This window comes from Lipophrys pholis (genome assembly GCF_963383615.2).
Source record: "Lipophrys pholis genome assembly, chromosome: 15".
Taxonomy (NCBI): Eukaryota; Metazoa; Chordata; class Actinopteri; order Blenniiformes; family Blenniidae; genus Lipophrys; species Lipophrys pholis.
The window spans coordinates 13,547,641-13,564,805 of NC_137642.1; the positions used below are offsets into that span (position 1 = coordinate 13,547,641).

At 40.6% G+C, this 17,165-nt stretch overlaps 2 protein-coding genes across 3 annotated transcripts; one reads left to right on the forward strand and one right to left on the reverse strand.

Moving 5' to 3' along the window:
* Positions 1-379: 379 nt before the first annotated feature.
* Positions 380-5,364, reverse strand: ap3m1 (adaptor related protein complex 3 subunit mu 1). 2 transcript variants are annotated; one of them, XM_080482260.1, is made up of 9 exons: positions 5,317-5,356; positions 4,691-4,968; positions 2,984-3,155; positions 2,726-2,863; positions 2,556-2,641; positions 2,338-2,471; positions 1,844-2,051; positions 1,508-1,652; positions 380-1,376 (listed from the first exon to the last, which is right to left on the reverse strand). In XM_080482260.1, exons 2-9 carry the CDS (start codon positions 4,961-4,963, stop codon positions 1,276-1,278), a joined length of 1,257 nt encoding a protein of 418 aa, XP_080338386.1. In that variant the 5' UTR covers positions 4,964-4,968; positions 5,317-5,356; the 3' UTR covers positions 380-1,275. The 2 variants fall into 2 exon arrangements, with proteins under 2 accessions (XP_080338386.1, XP_080338387.1); XM_080482261.1 differs by having other exon boundaries at positions 386-1,376; positions 5,179-5,364.
* A 2,148-nt stretch (positions 5,365-7,512) lies between these two features.
* adka (adenosine kinase a) lies at positions 7,513-16,777 on the forward strand. Its single transcript, XM_080481045.1, has 11 exons — positions 7,513-7,824; positions 9,823-9,897; positions 10,856-10,909; positions 12,695-12,773; positions 12,864-13,036; positions 13,463-13,571; positions 13,786-13,956; positions 14,044-14,079; positions 14,808-14,922; positions 15,016-15,102; positions 15,199-16,777. The coding sequence occupies exons 1-11, from the start codon at positions 7,733-7,735 to the stop codon at positions 15,321-15,323; spliced, it is 1,116 nt and encodes a 371-aa protein (XP_080337171.1). The 5' UTR covers positions 7,513-7,732; the 3' UTR covers positions 15,324-16,777.
* The last annotated feature ends 388 nt before the right edge of the window (positions 16,778-17,165 follow it).

Consider the following 17,165-nt stretch of genomic DNA (forward strand, 5'->3'; position numbering starts at 1 on the left):
CCAATAAAGTAATGTAATACCTGCAATAGTGAAGGAAGATATTTGATCCATTATGTAATGACATTTCACCAATAATGGAAAGTTATTAAAGTAGAATTTAAAAAAAGCTGCAGCCAATAATGTATATAATAATAATAACTAATATATGGCTGCCTTGCTTAAAGAGTTTTGTTCTCTTATGAGAAATTGGCTTTATTACATTCAGAATGATCTAAATTATTACATTATTGGCAGTTATACAATATTGGTTTCTACAAATCAAAAGCCAATTAAATCGTGGAGATTCTGTAAACATGCAGACTCTTCCATATACCACACACGATGTGACGTTGATAGATGTTGCAAAAAAAAAAAGAAGAGGCACAGACAAAACCCAAACAAGTTTTGATTTCAAGCTTTTATTAAGACATCTTACAACCTGAAATACAGCTTCATAACTTTTTCTCCACATGAAAAACTGATTGTGCAAATGCTGTGCTGAGCAAAGGAGCCGTTTCAAGATTAGGTGAGGCTACTTGTTGATTTTAGAGTTCTGTTTACGACACTGCTCCCAACAGACTGGCTTTCATAAATTATAAACTCAAAACTACTCGAACTCCAAGTGAAACTTTGTATCTTGGATACTAGATATATCTTTAAAAATAGAATTCCCTCAATTTTCCAAAAACATGCAACTTGTGCTATATTGTGTGTGGAGTCCAAAGCACATTAACCTGTGCTTAACAAGGCCACGTTTAAGTGTGTGTGTGTGCGGGCGCAAAAATACCTGCGCTGAAGGCTGTGTTTTAACAAACACTGCTGAATATAAAAACAGCTACGTTCGATTGTAAAAACTTTTTGAAGGCAAGTGTGTTTAGAGGCAGGCAACATGCGGGGGGGGGGGGGGGGTGGCAGCATAATGAAGAGCAAAGCATGAGCTGTAAATGTACTTTTCCCAGAATAAATGTTCCCCTTTGGCAACAATGAGAAGGCATTGCATAAAAATAAAAAATAAAAAAAGACAGGAATGATCCATAAGATGTAGCACATATAAACTATATAGAAACAAATAGGTTTCAACAAGGTTATAATCAATATAACAATTATTATTAAGGCTTCCCTTTACAGGCCACAAAACTATTCAGTCACATATAGGTAATGCCAAACACAATAAATAACTGTTAGAATGCAGGGGTTTTTTTTCTATTAATGAGCCGCCGCAGGTGTGAGACACATTGGAGAGCATAGCAACTCCTCATTTGGCACGTTGGATTGCAAACCTCCGGCAGCCGCCGATCAGGTCCGCGCTTGAAATTTTCCAGCTTTAGTCAGATATTTGACTCCTTTAAACGGCTTGTACTTTTCTCCATACATATCGAGGCGACTCACTTTGAGACCTGCACAGACCAATCGGGAAAGAAAACTGAACTCCATCTGCTCACCACAACCAATAACAACAATAAAAAACGAGAAGAAACAAAAGTGTTTTGTTTAACTTTCAACTTCACGGAGCCGCAGAGAGGATTACCTGATATGGCCAGCTGCTGTATCTTCAGATCAATATTGAGTGAGGGATTCTCCTCAGGCTTGGGGACTCCAGCTTGCATACTCAGACTGCCTCGCAGATTAGGAAGCTTCTGCGGGTTAAGTTTCCCAATGTCCCAAACCAAAACCTGCACAAAAAACAGACCAGATGAAACCTTGTCATAACAGTTTACAATTAAAACAAAGAGGGAGGATTCCTCCCTTTCTTTAATATGCTGCTCGGAATTATCCTATGAAATGGGAGTTTAAAACTAATATTTCAACAAAAAGACACATTTCTAGATAAAGAGTCAAAATAAGATAAAAGTAAGCTGGTTACCTTGGTAGAGAGGTCGTAGGTGTGGTTTCCCTGTGTGGCTGTGAGGTTGACACTGAGCACTGCTTTGGGCATGTGGATCGTGACCACCAAGCCCTCCACCGTCTTCCCCATGTTCTGCTTGGGTCCGATGGTGATGTCCAGACGACCACAAGATCCCGTGTCAAAGAAATTTATGTTCTGCTTCACATACACGGGAATGGCTACCTGACTGAAGGATGAAACCAAAACCAAGGTTTATGGAAGCCAGTGTGGGGAACAGTGTTGAAACGAGGAAAAAAAAAAAATGTACTAAAGACATTTTGTTCAACAGATTTGCATTTAAAACAATGAAAAAGATAATTGAAAGATTTCCTTGTTACTAGGTGGCAACAAATAATGAAATTTACATTTTGATCATTACATGCTCATCAATAATAATTCAAATTCACAATTTTTCCATCAGCTGCTGCTTGGCTGCATTGTAAATTCTGGCATGCGGGGATGAACCTGCTTACTTCTGAGAGCTGACATGATAAGTCATGAGTGTAAAGTTTCCATCTGGTGGGATGAAGGACAGGATTCGCTCTGACTCCCAGCGTTTAAATCGCACACACGGGTGGAAACTCACATCATCCAGAAGACGAGGGTTCTGGCAAAAAAAAAGAAGAGCGACAGTAGGTAAACTTGGGGGGGAAATAAACCCCAGACAGAGAAATAGAGGAGGTGAACCCACCATAAAGGACAAAGTCAGGTCCGGCATCCCAGTGAGCCGCACACATGCTTCAACTACACCCTGGATCTCTGCACATACTGTTGTCCCTGAATAGGAAAAATGGAAAGTGTGACAAGCAAAATGATGACACTGTCTTCCAGTGTCTCAAATGCATTGTTTTCAGTCTGTACCTGATTTGTCCAGAATAGCATCTATTTCCTCGACCACATCAAAATACGCCTCATTATTGGTGTATTTAACACCAGCCCGTCTCCATGGGATATTAGACAGTTGGCCTGTTGGCAGCGTATCTCCAACATTGCTACTTCCTGGAAAACATACATAAAAGACGAAACACCAATGTAAACACGGCCAATGCAACTTTGAGTTTTACTATGAAGGTGAACACAGCGCAGGATGACCTTTACCATCGTCTCATATCCGTTTACCTGTGAGCGTATTGACAACCGATCGCAGGATGGTGGGAGGCCTAATCATCTCCTTGAGGACATTGGACTCCGTCGCCAGGGGAAAGCCGTTGTCCAGCATCTCCTCCAACAGCTCGTAAACTATCACCATGTTGTCTTTAATAATGCCTTCAGAGCATTCTCCAAAGTAGTCCTGTTGACAGAAATACTGGTGACGTCAAGATAACACCGCATGATCAATGCAGTCAACAGCTGTTAATCAGTAATGTCACATTGTTTTATTTCAAACAAACAGAGAAGTTAGTTTTTGTTTTGAATTATTTCTGGAGTGAAAAAAAAATAGATAGTAAACTGTTTTTAATTCTTAATAAAATTATCAAACAGCACATACAGGATATATGTCTGGTACGTCTTGATACATTTTAAAGATATTTCATTTTCTGGTTTTCCAGCATGATAAAACAATAACTCCTTAAACTACTAACATTCCATCCATACTTAAAAAAAACATACAACATAGATAAGTTTTAATCAAATCCTTTCTTCATACCACATCTTTAAGTGCAATATTGCCTAATAAGATGTCTCTTGTATTCTAGAGGATTGTCTCCCTCTGGCGGCCATCTGTGTAAATGCATTAAGGACATATTTAAATTTGACACCAGATTTTAAATAGACCCTGTCAAAAACATGTTTCTATTCTTAGTCCTACTGGATACGTAGGACAATTCCATCCACTTCTTTCTGTATTTAGCATCTTGAAATTAAACTGTGGTGTTTGGAGGTGGCCGTGGGTCTAATGTGCAGGTTTAAAAAAAAAAAAAAATAGTTGTTTTTTTTTTTTAAATCAAACTCACATTTCTTAACTACGACCATAATTTTGGTGTTATTTGGAAAGCACAATACTTTTGAGTCTTGAGTGATGCGTAAAGTATTTTCATCATGAGGGTGAGCTAATAAAATGCAGACAGAATATTATAAGCTGCTCAAAACATACATGGGGCAAACTTCAGCCTTGTTACATCAGAAAACCAAGGCATGGCTTAAGTGTGCTCAAATTGGCGGTAAAGAGACGAGCTCTGTCGCATCACAGACAAAAAAATAAATAAATTACTCAAGGGTGAGGCCTTTTTAAGCCGAGAACAAAGTATCATCATTAAGCTGAGATCGTCAGATGATGAGCACCCATCCTCCATACCGCTTTATCCTGTGCGTGGTCGAGGGGCGCTGGACCCAAACCCAGCTAACTGGGCAAGGCCAGGGTTACCACTGGACAGGTCACCAGGACAAACACACACTCACATTCACAGCAGGGGGGGGGGTTGTATTGTCACTAATTAACCTCACATGCACATTTTGGTTTGCATTGGTTTTTATTTAGAACAGTCATTATTGCACATTTCATATTGATGTGCAGCCAAGAAATAACCAAAATGACAAGTTCTGATTACTTGTCTGCAGTTGGGTGTGCACGCTGGCTGAGCTCAAGTTTATTTTCCCATTTTAAGATATGAAACTCCCAAGATGTATTGCAGATACACTTGGATGGGTTTATAAGCACACAGCAGAGTGGGGTTTTGTTGTACTCGGAGGCAAAAACTCACAATTTCCCTCTTGCTTGCCACCATTATCAATTGGATCAGTTCAAGATGTGAAAAAACAAACAAATCCAAGCACGCACGACTTCGAAAGCGGACATAGTTTGTCAACAAACAGTGTAATACTGACCTGGATCATGTCTGCCACCCTGTGGAGGAACTCGATGACGAACAGCGGAGGGACCTCAGCTTGGATGACGGAGAGGAAGAAGAGCTTCGCCCGGTATATGCTGATGAGATAGTGGTGGGGGGTCTGCAGGACGGGGGCCACATTCTCCGGGTCCACCGCCTTCTCTTTGGCTTCGAAGAAGTAGTCGCAGACGCTCCTGCTGATGACACTCTTCCAGTGTTTCTCCAGGAAGATGTCTCCGGACTGGTTAATCAGGAACAGACTGTGGATCATCTCCGCTGCAACAATGAGGCGGTTGTTGTGGTTTGGATCGTTCTTATTCTCAGAAAATATGCAGTTATATAACTCACGATTCGCCTGTCCTAAACCAAACAGCACACTATTCAAGTTAAACCGTCACTAAGTAGTTATCATTGAAAGACAAACTAACTTTAACCACACAGGTAACTTAACGGCGAGTTACCCATCTGGCAGAACCGAGTTCATACCTTTTAAAAAAAAAAAAAAATCTGTGCTTTAACTCGGGAACATTAAATCAACTTTATCACGAGAGGCTTGTGAGCTCCGCAAAGACTCAAATCAGAACAGTTTGTTTTAGTTTTCAGCAGCTTTAGGTAAAGTTTTACCTGCTAACTCCACTTGACTGCGACGGTGTCGGAACCAGATGTGTCCAGGAGACGCCTGCACGTTTATGAACACGTAAACACAACCCACCCACCAGTTTACGTCCATGAATCGCACAAGAAAATCTCAAACATTATTCATAACGTACTCAAATATTTTACACGCAATTTTATGATCGAAACACGAGAAATTTCTCTTGATCTATACTATTCAGGGAACGTTTTTAATGTTTTTAATCAGGCAGTATTTACGGGCAGCTATTTTACGGTCCCCCTTTTTTTTTTTTTTGCTAGTATCAATTTTGTTGTCCTGAGCGAAGCCTTGCAGGACTTCTTCACTGCCACGGACTTGATCTGAGTTTTGGGTTGTGGTTTACAATCTATTCATTTAAACGAGGCTACATTTTGCAAATATTTTCAATGTTGAGAAACAAAAAAGCTTTTTTTTTTAATACTTTTTTTCTACTAGTAAAACCTGCCTTTTCATTGCTAACTCCCATGCATACAACTAAACTAATAATACGTTATTAATCCCCTTGAGAAAATATTTTTTTTCTCATAAAACTGCCCACTGATAAATTATTGACGTTCAACATTTTAGCTTGTAACCTCTCATTATTCAAAGGGGGAAAGCACTATGCACTTCTCTGAAGATGTCTCACACATAGTCAGTTGGAAGACCACTCAGAGGCAAGCTCAAACTTCGCAGAGATAATGTGTCTTTGTATGTCTTGGGATGGCTCAGATCTCCCCTTACATCAGATTTTGTACAATGTGGAAGACATAAATCCTTCAGGGCTGCAACTGACCCTGTGCTGGTCAAGGCCCACTAAAAGACAGAGGGCACAATGGTTAGTGACAAGGTTTTGGTTCAAATGTCGGCTGGGCTTCTCTGTGTGGAGTTTGCATGTTCGCCCTTTGTGTGTGTGTGTGTGTGTGTGTGTGTGTGTGTGTGTGTGTGTGCATTTTCTCTGGGTACTCTGGTTTCCGCCAAACTAAAATCTCAGAAGCGCGGTCACAGAAATTGACCCTGGGTGTGAGTATAAGCGTGTGTCCTTGCCTGATTCCGTGTTTCTCCTGTGATACACGGGCGGCCCCTCTATTGTGTACCCTGCCCTCACCCATAGTTACCTGGGATTGACGCCATTACCTCTTGACCGTGCACGCAGGATAAACCCGAATAATGTATAATAGATGGATAGAGACAGATGACGATGGATCACAGTATCAGTCACATTCATCCATTCACAAACACCAATGGTGAGGCCCTCAAACTCCATTGGGGTTTGGTGTTGTGCATAAAAAATTATTTTTTTTTGACATATCCCCAGTTTCAAACTTGCAACAATTGCCATTTGAAGACCACTTGTTCTCCCAACTCAGCCATTGCCACCAATGGTGGATGGGTATATAGACGTAAACACAGAAGCACCCAGTGGAGCTGCAGTTAGAACGAGCTGGTTTTCATACTCTAGTGAACAGTCACCTTTAATAAGTAGTGACAGTGCACTAGTGATTAGGAGTGAATACACTAATAATGCTTTAATACTTGTCAGTTACTTGAGGTCCCAGGTCATATGTACAATACTCAATTGTGTCCACATGTGCAGTATGTCATATATATATATATATATATATATATATATATATATATATAAGGCACTCATTAAAAACACAATTCATCACATTAGTATTTGTGTCAAGCATATTTAAAGATATTTTCACTTTTGATATTAAGATATCTTTACATATCATTCACATATACAAAAAAAAAGTGTTCCAATGTTTTTTTTTAAAAAAGGTAAAAAATCACATAAATCTCATCCTCGCAAATAACATAATTGTCAAGGGGATATTATGCAACTGAAAATGTGTAAATGGGTCCCTGTCCATAAGCATTGGCTTCTGGGGATTCCCCCCTTTTACAAAACGGACGTCAATATCAACAAAACTGAATGATATAAATTGTTAGGTTTAGTAAATAAATAAGTAAATAAATAAGTAAGTAAAAGACAGCATGTATACTATTGATTTGCACTATCATGCAATAATAACACATTGACTGCAATGAAAGAGCCTGAAAACGACAGACAAGATGCATTGCACGTTCATTTGAAAATTACAGTCACGTGCACTATCAAGGAAAACATAAAGGGTTAAGTAGTGACCATGCATCTGTCTCTAGTGGTCAGACAGTTCAGGGTTTCAGGTTTGTTTGTTTTTCATATCCTGTTTTTCCCAGCATGATAGTAAATCGTCAAAATAAAGTGACTGGTGCATATCACTGAAGGCTTCTTCCAGCCTTATGGGAGGTAACTGCTGCCTGTAAGACTTTACTCGGGGGGAAAGTCCACCGGGGAAACCTGACTGCACATGTGCGGCGCGGTGAGAAGAAGACAACGTGTATGACCTGTCCACCATGGCTTCCGACGAACCAAAAGCAAAGAAAGCTAGGCTTTCAGATGAGAAGAAGACCGAGTCTCCGAGCAAAAAGTCTCCGGTCAAACTAAGGTGATGAACAGCAAAAAATTTAAAGTAAAACAGCCAGTGCATAGACTGCGTCTCTTTTGCAGTGGAGACGCGACCCTGAACTCCACCAACATGTGCTCGCAAGTCAAATCAGAGTTTGCATATTTAACTTGTCGTGGAAGAATGTTTTTGTTTCTTCCTAAGGGTCTTTATTGTGTGTTTTCAGAGCAGGGGGGCACGGTGGTGGGGGTGGAGGAGAGGTCGCAGTTGTGCGACATGAGTAAAGTCCTTTGGTTATCTTGTATATTGATTGAGCCCTCGAGGTCACCGGTGTTTTGACTATACGGTTGCATAATACGGTCTTTTTTACCTCCATCGTGTTCTGGTGTCAGCGTGACCACCGCCACCTGTCCCGCATGTTGGACGCTACAGAGAGAAATACCAGAGGTGCCTCGCGCACTGTTTCAGTGCGGTGCAGACGGCTCTGTGCAAAGGGGCTCGCGCCAACAGTGAATCGACGATCTGTCACGTGGTTGATCGTAAGCAATGTGTTGTTGGGTTCCCTCCCCCGGTGAAGAATAGTGACGGCGTCTTGAATTATCCAGATAATGGGATGGTATCATCCTCGCGCGGTCTTCGCTCACGTGAGGAATGCGACTGATGCTGCTGGAGTCTGCACGAGGAGCCAATCACCAACCGGAGAGGGTGTAGCCCGACTCCTGTCAGATGCCTCCAATCATCTGTCCGGTGTGGGAGGAACGCCGTTTTGCAGAGAAAAATCGATGAATTGAGCTGAAATTGCCAAGTTTCATGTTGGATGCCTTGCCTCCTTTTTTTTTTTTTTTTTTTTTTTGGAGCCGGTTTTAAGGTTGCCCAACAGGTCCTTCTGTCAGTGTCTCTGGCTCTCTCGCTCTCTCTCTCACACTCACACACACACACACACATAGCCGGACATCATGTCTGCTGCAAGGTAAGAGCATGTTGACACAATGGAGAGAAATGGCTTAAATGAAGGCACAAGGCTCTGGTTTTAGTAGAATTTCCTGCAAAACGCATGTGATCATCTGACTAATGGAAGCTGTTTCACTCAGTGGGCAAGAAGTAGCATTTTGTGATTTACAGTGATGGGAACAAAAACCTCATATGTGCAGAATAATTGAATGTCAGGCTGTCATGGGAATTCATCTTGGTGGGGGGGTAAGGTTGGAGAAAAAAAGCATGTGTTCATGTGAAGATGGCATCTGTCAGCGACTTTTCTACATCTGGAGTTTTCTCAAAAACGGGGTTGTGTTTACATTAAACATTCGGGAGCGAAGCACAGAGACACGTGTACAGTCTCGTGTATATAATTGTTTTGGAAGGAAAAGATGTCGATGACTCGGTGTAACTGGTTGCTGGGTGTGTGAGTTGTCCGTGAGACTGACTGTGCGGCGCCTCGGTTGTGGGACTTTAGCTGCCCTGTTAAAGTGTTTAGTTTTTGTTTTTTTTCCCCCCTGGCATACCTGACACTAATTTGGTTAAATATTAAAGCCGTGTGTTCTTTCTTTGCCTAAAGCAGGAAGAACAGCTCGTACACACACTAGTTCAGCATTGCTGTCCTGATGTTGCTTTGAATGTCACAACATTGTTACATGAATATCTAATGAATTCTCACCAGCTGCCATATTCACATCCTTCTCTAACATATGTCCTGAATAACTGTTTCTACCGTCAAGTGGTGTGATTGAAGTCGCATGAAAACAAAACTGCAGGTTTTCCAAAGAAATGCTGGACCGTACGTTGGAAACAACACTTTGCGCCGAGCAAGTAAACGCTGACTTTTAAGTAGAAGATGTGACTCGACTGTGCGCCTGCTTCATGCCTCAATAAGCCAGAGGCTCGGTCGGATTTTCAGTCCGGCTGAATTATTAACAAGACAAACTGTCAAAGATGTGTGAAGTCTAGTAACAGACAATAACAAAAAGTATCATCCCGTTGTCAAAACCCAAGATATTCAAGAGGTGGTTTTATATTTAGTAACACTGAACTCTTCCGTTTCAGCCCTAATTCACTGTTTGGGATGGGAAACCCCTTACTGGACATCTCTGTTGTTGTGGACAAAGACTTCCTGGATAAGTAAGTTAAATGAATGTTCTCTTCCCTTTCTGACTGGTTTTAATATGATTTCCTGAGATAAACATTGTAAAATGAAAGCCGACATTAAAGCTCTCTGTCCAATAAAGTAATGCCCTCGCTGAATGTTACATGTGTGATACACAAAAGAATATCAATACGTCCGTGCTATAAAGTCTCCAGAGAGCTTAGCCGTAGACCAGTGATGCTCTGTGCACTAGAGGAACAGACAGATTGATGTAATCTGACCTGTGCGGAAACAAGATAATGATGACTGTGAAAAGCAGACCCCGGACTCGGCAGGACCAGGTGAAACAGATATATCGCATTAATAAACCCTGAAATAAGATTTAGTTTGTTTTGGTCCGAGGGAAAACTGATTGCCGGAGCCTCCTGTTGTGTTAGGTTCTTTCTATTGACGGTAATTCATTATTGCATTAACACACAAGGAAAGCAAGAAAACCCTCATGTGTGGCAAAAATCTCTTTTTGATGATTATAAATTGAACATTGTGGATCCACCCAATCTTTTCATTCAGTAATGAAAAGATTGCGTGTACTCACAGGTTTATTGTTTATTTGCTTTTTTTTTTTTAATAGTGTAATGATCCCTTCCTTACACCACCAACCAGGGCGAACAGGACAAAGGGTTTGGTTTGGTGTCCACTCAAACAGCACTTGCATAAATACCTGAAAGAAGTAGAAAAACACTTTATTCATCCACCATGGGGGAAATTTAAAGATTTGAGCTAAAGCAACAAACTGCATCTCTCATTCAGTGTCACATAATCTATATCAGCAAAATACACTTCTCATTCTTGTAAGAAAACTGCTTTACTTTTTGCTGATGTTACTGCTGTAACTATATAAACAGAGTCCAGACTCTCACTGTGTCTTTGGCTGTTTTGTCGGAGTTCTTTCTGACTAATCCCTCTTTATTTCTCTCCTGGGTTTGTTTGCAGGTACAGTCTGAAACCCAACGATCAGATCCTGGCCGAGGACAAACACAAAGCACTGTTCGTACCTTTTCCATGTTCAACCTTTTGTAGTAGCAAAGATTCTGTGAGCTTGTTGCACACGGGTTTGCGTAATCGTCTGACGTGGTTTCTGCAGGGAAGTAATGCATCTGAACTCACACTCGGTTGGCTCCTCTCTGTTCTGGAGCAGGCCAGTCCAAACAGGCACCAGCACTGACCTCTGTGCCTTTATTGATGGCCAATAGCAGAGCAGCACCACAGGGTACTCATCCAATAGCAAACCAGGACCGTTCACCTCCCAGGTTTTGGTTTTTTTTTCTTTTGAGACTAGAGCGAACATTTAACAGCTGGAGATAAGAAAAGCAAAGTGACCATCTGTGTTCACATGGATGCATTCACACTTTGCAGTGACTTACAATATAGAAGGTTTTCCTTTTTAGTACATTCCCACTTACACTGGCTTGATCTGCACAACACTGCAAAGGTTATTGATGTTTGATATTTACTCAAGTTTATATTGAGAAAGTGGATCCAAGTTTGTAAGTTGAGACTCCAGTCCTGAGTCCTGCAGGAGCAGACGTAACTGCAAAAAAGTCTTCAGATATTTATGATGATTTTTCTTCTTTTACTGTTTTATATTTCAAGGAAATAAGTAGGTCTTTATCGGTACACTGAGTGCAAGCTGGTATTGATAATCTCTGACGGTATTTTTTGAGTGAACTTTTATTGCTCCGGTATCAGTTCATTTGATATATTTATAACCAGTAAAAGTGATCGCGGTGTAAACTGTGGCCTAGTTCGTCTTTCTTTGGCTGCAGTAGTGTAGTAGTGTATTATATTTTTTTCTAGCTCACAGTTGAGTAGTGCAGATGCCTTCCCCCTTCAGGGTTGTTCTTTTCACAGCAGAACAAGTAGTTATTTGCTCTGTACGAGGATGTGAGTCCCCACGTTTAACTTGCTGTTCTTGTTTGTTCTCACTGCTCAAGTCTGACCTTGTTTCAGGATTCAGAGAATTTCCCTTCTCGTGAAAATAGTTGAGTGACACAAAAACGGCCTCATTTCACGTCTCCACTGCCGCCTCTGGTTCCGTTTCATTGGATTTAGCAGCAGCAGGGCCCCTGACGGTTTCTCAACAATGAATGTGAGCCTGTCGCCTTCAGCATCAACCTCCTCAAACACCTAGTGCTATGCAGGTTGTTACAGGCAGTTATATTTAGATGGCATAACTCGAATTAGAGATGCTTCAGCTAAAAGTGGAACATCGAAGTGAGGCTGCAGTCGTTGAATTATGTAACAGACACATGATTCATATATTAGAATCAATGGCCGCTTGTTCCCGCGCTGCACTGGGCGAACGTATAAAACTGCTCTTTGCTCAGAGTGTAGTCTGACTTCAGAGGAGGTCACTGCCCATCAGGCCACATCCTATGGGCAATGGCGTCACAGAACAGCAGCAACCAATGAAACGCCCGTATAGTGAACATGGCGCCTGTAAAGCCTTTTTTTGTTTTTATTGTTTGTTTTACTTCAAATTTAAGCTCAGATCAAGAAAGAAGATTTGACTGAGATGAACTCAGAGAGACAGGTGGCGAGGGGTCGGCATAATGGTCAGATTTGTAGTGTGCACATAGACAGGTTCACTGTTCAAATTATTCCCTGCAAGAACAGATTAAGCTTGTTTATCTTAAATGTCATAATCGGCCCGAAAGCATCTGGCTGTGAACAAAGTCCAAGTTTTGAAGAAGGATGCAAGTGTTTTTTGTTTTTTTTAATCTTGCAGAAACTCTGTTAATGTTGTGAATCATGTGTTTGTACTGTGTGTAGATTTGAGGAGATTGTGAAGAAGTTTAAAGTCGAGTACCATGCTGGAGGAGCCACACAGAACTCCATTAAGATCGCTCAGGTCAGTCCCATCAACCAAAACCCACAAAGTCTTGACTCAAATGAGAAGACCTAACCAAAACGATGATGGTCGTACCTTCTTTGTCTGCAGTGGATGATCCAGGAGCCCCATAATGTGGGCACGTTCTTTGGCTGCATCGGCAAAGACAAGTTTGGAGAGATCCTGAAGGAGAAGGCTGAGGAGGCCCACATCGACGCCCACTACTACCAACAAGACGAGGAGCCCACCGGGACGTGTGCCGCATGCATCACGGGGACTAACAGGTGGACAATTTAAACACTTTTTATAAAGCAGAGTTGCTGCTAATGGCCACACAGTGGCTGTGCGAGTTTACAGAAACATGCAGTGCTTATTGTATGAGGTTTATTCTTTTTTTTAGCTTTCATCATGTCTATTGTAGAATAGTGGTGACGGGATATATTATCTGCTGTGTTGGTCAGTTTCCACCAATTACACATTTTATAGGGAAAATAGGAAACTACTATATATTTAAGTAGCAGTGCCTAGTGTGAAGAAATTAAAAGCCTATTTTTACTGATATGTCCCAATATATGTGCTTAAATTCTTGTAAATAAAAGTTCATGTAACGATTATATGTAAAAATCATAATAGTGAAGAAAACCCGTACAACACAATCTATTTGCTATATTCCTCTCCGTCTGTAATGCCTTTTCCTTTATGTTTCTCAGGTCGCTGGTTGCTAATCTGGCTGCTGCCAACTGTTATAAGAAGGATAAACATCTAGACCTGGAGGAGAATTGGAAGCTGGTGGAGAAAGCTAAAGTCTACTACATTGCTGTGAGTAATAATTCCCCACATTTACTCACATCGTTAATCGTGCTTCTGGCCGTCAGGGCATATACCCCCAGTTAATCTTCTTGGTCTTGTGGTTTAAAAATGAAATCCCTGCTGTACGTTGTATTCAAGGCTTCACTGTTTTCCCTACTGTATAACTCGGCCGTTAATGATTAGCTGGATATGCGTTTGAGCCTGTGTCATTTGTCCCTTCCAGGGTTTCTTCCTCACTGTGTCTGTGGAGTCCATCCTGAAAGTGGCAAAACACGCCTCTGAAAATAACAAGTTGTTTTGCCTGAACCTCTCGGCACCCTTCATCTGTCAGTTCTTCAAAGACAACCTCATGCAGGTTATGCCCTATGTCGATGTGCTGTTTGGCAATGAGACGGTGAGCTGCACGTTCAGTGTGATTTCTCCACAGGTTGCAGGATGTCCACCAAGTCTTTGAGTTAACTCTGAATCTGTGTGTCTGCAGGAGGCCACTGCTTTTGCTAAAGAGCAAGACTTTGATGTGAGTGAACCAACAGTCATGTTTGGATGTAGCATGTCACCACACCTGTGAAATTTGTTGTGAACAGCCTGAAATTCCTTTTTAAAAAGGGGCGAATTTCAAATTCATTAATTCCCCCACACGGGTTGGGTTTCATCCAAATGTTATTTTGTTAGTGAAATATTAACTACGTCTACTGCAGCATCTTTCTTCAAGAGGCAGTTAGTTTCTGTTTCTCAGTCATGTTATGTCTGCTAATCTGACTAAACCCCAGTAGATTACAGAATAGAATTACAGACAGCAGTTATGTTACAATTTTGAAAATGGAAAATGCATCTACTTCACACTTCTCATAACCTTTACTCCGTTCTGTTTTTTTCCATTGGCACCATATTCTATGTATGACATGCACTAAGCATATGAAAGTAATGCAAATTTCATTATGACTATTTGAATACTTACCCTCAATGCTTTTAAAAAGTCAGAACAGCAGCCATGTATCAAATATGGAAAAAGAAAAGTACAACCTTTTACAGTTCTTTGGGGGCAGTCTTTTCCATTTAGAGACAATTTCAAGATGCAATATATGGAATATGTCGTTTTGGGAAAAACATTATTATTTTTTTTTTTTATCAAATACAAATCACTTACAGACTTTAAAAAGCTAATAACATTAAAAAAAACAAAACAAAAAAAAACTCTTCTCCAATAACAGTGTCATAATGGGTTAATGTTTCCTTTGTTGTTAGACCAAGGACATCAAGGAGATTGCCAAGAAAGCCCAGGCTTTACCCAAAGTCAACACAAAGAGACAGAGGATTGTGGTTCTGACCCAGGGGAAGGAGGAAACTGTTATGGGCCTAAGTAAGAGCTTCTTTTCTTCTCTTATGTCACCGAAAGTCTGTTGTAGACTTGCAGAATTACACTTATTTAATTTCCTGTCTGGTGTCTGTTCAGGTGGCAAGATTGATTCTTTCCCCGTCCTGAAGATTGACCCCAAGGACATTGTGGACACCAATGGAGCAGGAGATGCCTTTGTAGGAGGTGGGACAGTCTTTTAATATAACATGTTTCTGAATTGTAATTTGTCTTGTGTTTTTGCCTTTTCTCTTTGGTCTCAAACACTCTTGTCATTTGCAGGTTTCCTGTCGGAGCTTGTGAGGGACAAACCTCTGGATCAGTGCGTGAAAGCGGCGCACTACGCTGCCAACGTCATCATCAGACGAGGAGGTTGCACCTTCCCTGAAAAGCCTGACTTCAACTGAAGAGACCCGGAAAACATTTCCCGTTTCTCTGCCACCACAACTCCGACTCATAATTCTATCGTATTCCACAAATGCTAACCCGCGTTTTTAACAATATTTATTTTTAATCAACTACACGTCCATTTTTTAATTAAAAAAATTTTGTTTGTTTTTTTAAATCTATGCGCACATCATTTCTTACTGAGGGGCACTTCTGTGCCTTGCGCTGTTTATGGGTCCTTATCCTCTACTGTACTGTACTGGCCTCGAATGGATCTTGCAGCCAAAAACAAGAGACCTAATTAAACCATAAAGGGATCTCTGTAACATAAGGAGCTGTTAGATTTGTAATTTACTGTGGGGATCTAAATGTAATATTCTCTTTCTTAGTTGTTTATATTTGGATTTTATACTACCAGACTCCTCTGCAAGTGCACAAGCCCATATCTCCCCCATACAGACATTATCCCAGTGCAAAAAGGCTAATTGAGGTCATGTTGTTCTCAGTAGAATAAATAAGATGCTGTAGGCACGCATACTGCAGTCAAACGTGCAGTGATGATTTGTTTCATGAGTTTAATTTAACTTCCTTATCACTGAACAAGACTTTTGAAATGCTCATCTCTATACTGTTTGTGTCAAAGCCAATTTTCACCACACCCTTTGAGAAGCTGGTAAATATTTTATTTACCGTGTGTGTGATTATTCTTTTTTACGTTACCTTGCTTGTAGCGAGCTGTGTAAAAGAAATGACTGCCTTGTTTCTTTCTCTGTAAATGCTAAATTACTGACAGGCCTGATGAGGAGAGACCTGCAGGGTTTCCTTGGATCCTGGGAAGCTTTAAAGCTCGTTTAGGGAAAACTTGTGACTCGTAGGAGGTGTAAATGAACATGACATCCTTAAAATGGACATAAAGTATCTGATATTGTAAGAGATTATGTTCTGTTGGAGGGATGCAGTGGGCATTAAAACCTTAACTTTGTAAAGTTACTCTCTGAACTTGAGTTCATCTCCTGTTCTCAGTGAGAGATTCCGCTTAATATCACGAAATACTGTACAAACACAACGGGTAGATTTGTTCATCGGAAATATAATGGACGTGAATTTTAAGCAAATTCAGTATTAAAATGATTGGTCAATTTCTGTTTCAAGATCCTGAAGAATCTGAAAAAACAAAAAAGAACGAAGGCTGAATGTGGTGTGGGGCCAAGCGTTGTAACCCGTCTATCTACCTGACTTTGTCTTACATTGTGATCTGTAATCTTTGCAGATTCATTTTTGTTAAAATGTGTCTTCCTGGTACTTGGAAAATAACCTGCAATGTCCCACAGGCTTTTATTTGATCTATTTGGATCCACCAAAAAGCCTTACGCGACTATTTATTCTTGGTCTCATTAATGATCAAGTTGCCCTTCTCTGTGGTAAACCGTGGGATGCCTGAAGCTGACAAATAAAACCAATTTTGTTATTTCAATTGTCCTGTTTTGACAGTTTTTCTATTTTCATTGTTTCTTTTTTCAAAAAGTCTTTTCACCATGTTCCTAAAACTAGCATTTGTTGAGAAAAACAAAAAAGATTTGTATTGCCATCACAATGGCGTCTCGGGGACAAAAGAATGAGTTTGTAAAGTTGGTATTTTGAGAACAAGACTGAAATATTGTTCTTGCCACATCTCCGCACAAACTGCTGACTGGTTGCTCAATATCAGGATATCCACATGGTTCCTGCTATTCTCCACTCCTGATATTTTTTCATAATTATTTAAAACGTTTATTTTTTTATATTATTGCTTTCTTGTGAAATGCTAACGAGATGCCATTTAATGCTGATTGACGCGAGGCCCAAAAAGTGTTGAGCAGTGT

Coding starts and splice junctions, on each gene's coding strand:
- ap3m1 (XM_080482260.1), bottom strand. CDS start 4,963: ATGATCCACAGTCTGTTCCTGATTAACCAGTCCGGAGACATCTTCCTG. Junction 3,156..4,690: donor GGGTGGCAGACATGATCCAG/GTCAGTATTACA, acceptor TTCTGTCAACAG/GACTACTTTGGAGAATGCTC. Junction 1,653..1,843: donor CCTACGACCTCTCTACCAAG/GTAACCAGCTTA, acceptor TTTTTTGTGCAG/GTTTTGGTTTGGGACATTGG.
- adka (XM_080481045.1), top strand. CDS start 7,733: ATGGCTTCCGACGAACCAAAAGCAAAGAAAGCTAGGCTTTCAGATGAG. Junction 7,825..9,822: donor AAGTCTCCGGTCAAACTAAG/GTGATGAACAGC, acceptor CTTCCGTTTCAG/CCCTAATTCACTGTTTGGGA. Junction 14,923..15,015: donor GGAAACTGTTATGGGCCTAA/GTAAGAGCTTCT, acceptor GTGTCTGTTCAG/GTGGCAAGATTGATTCTTTC.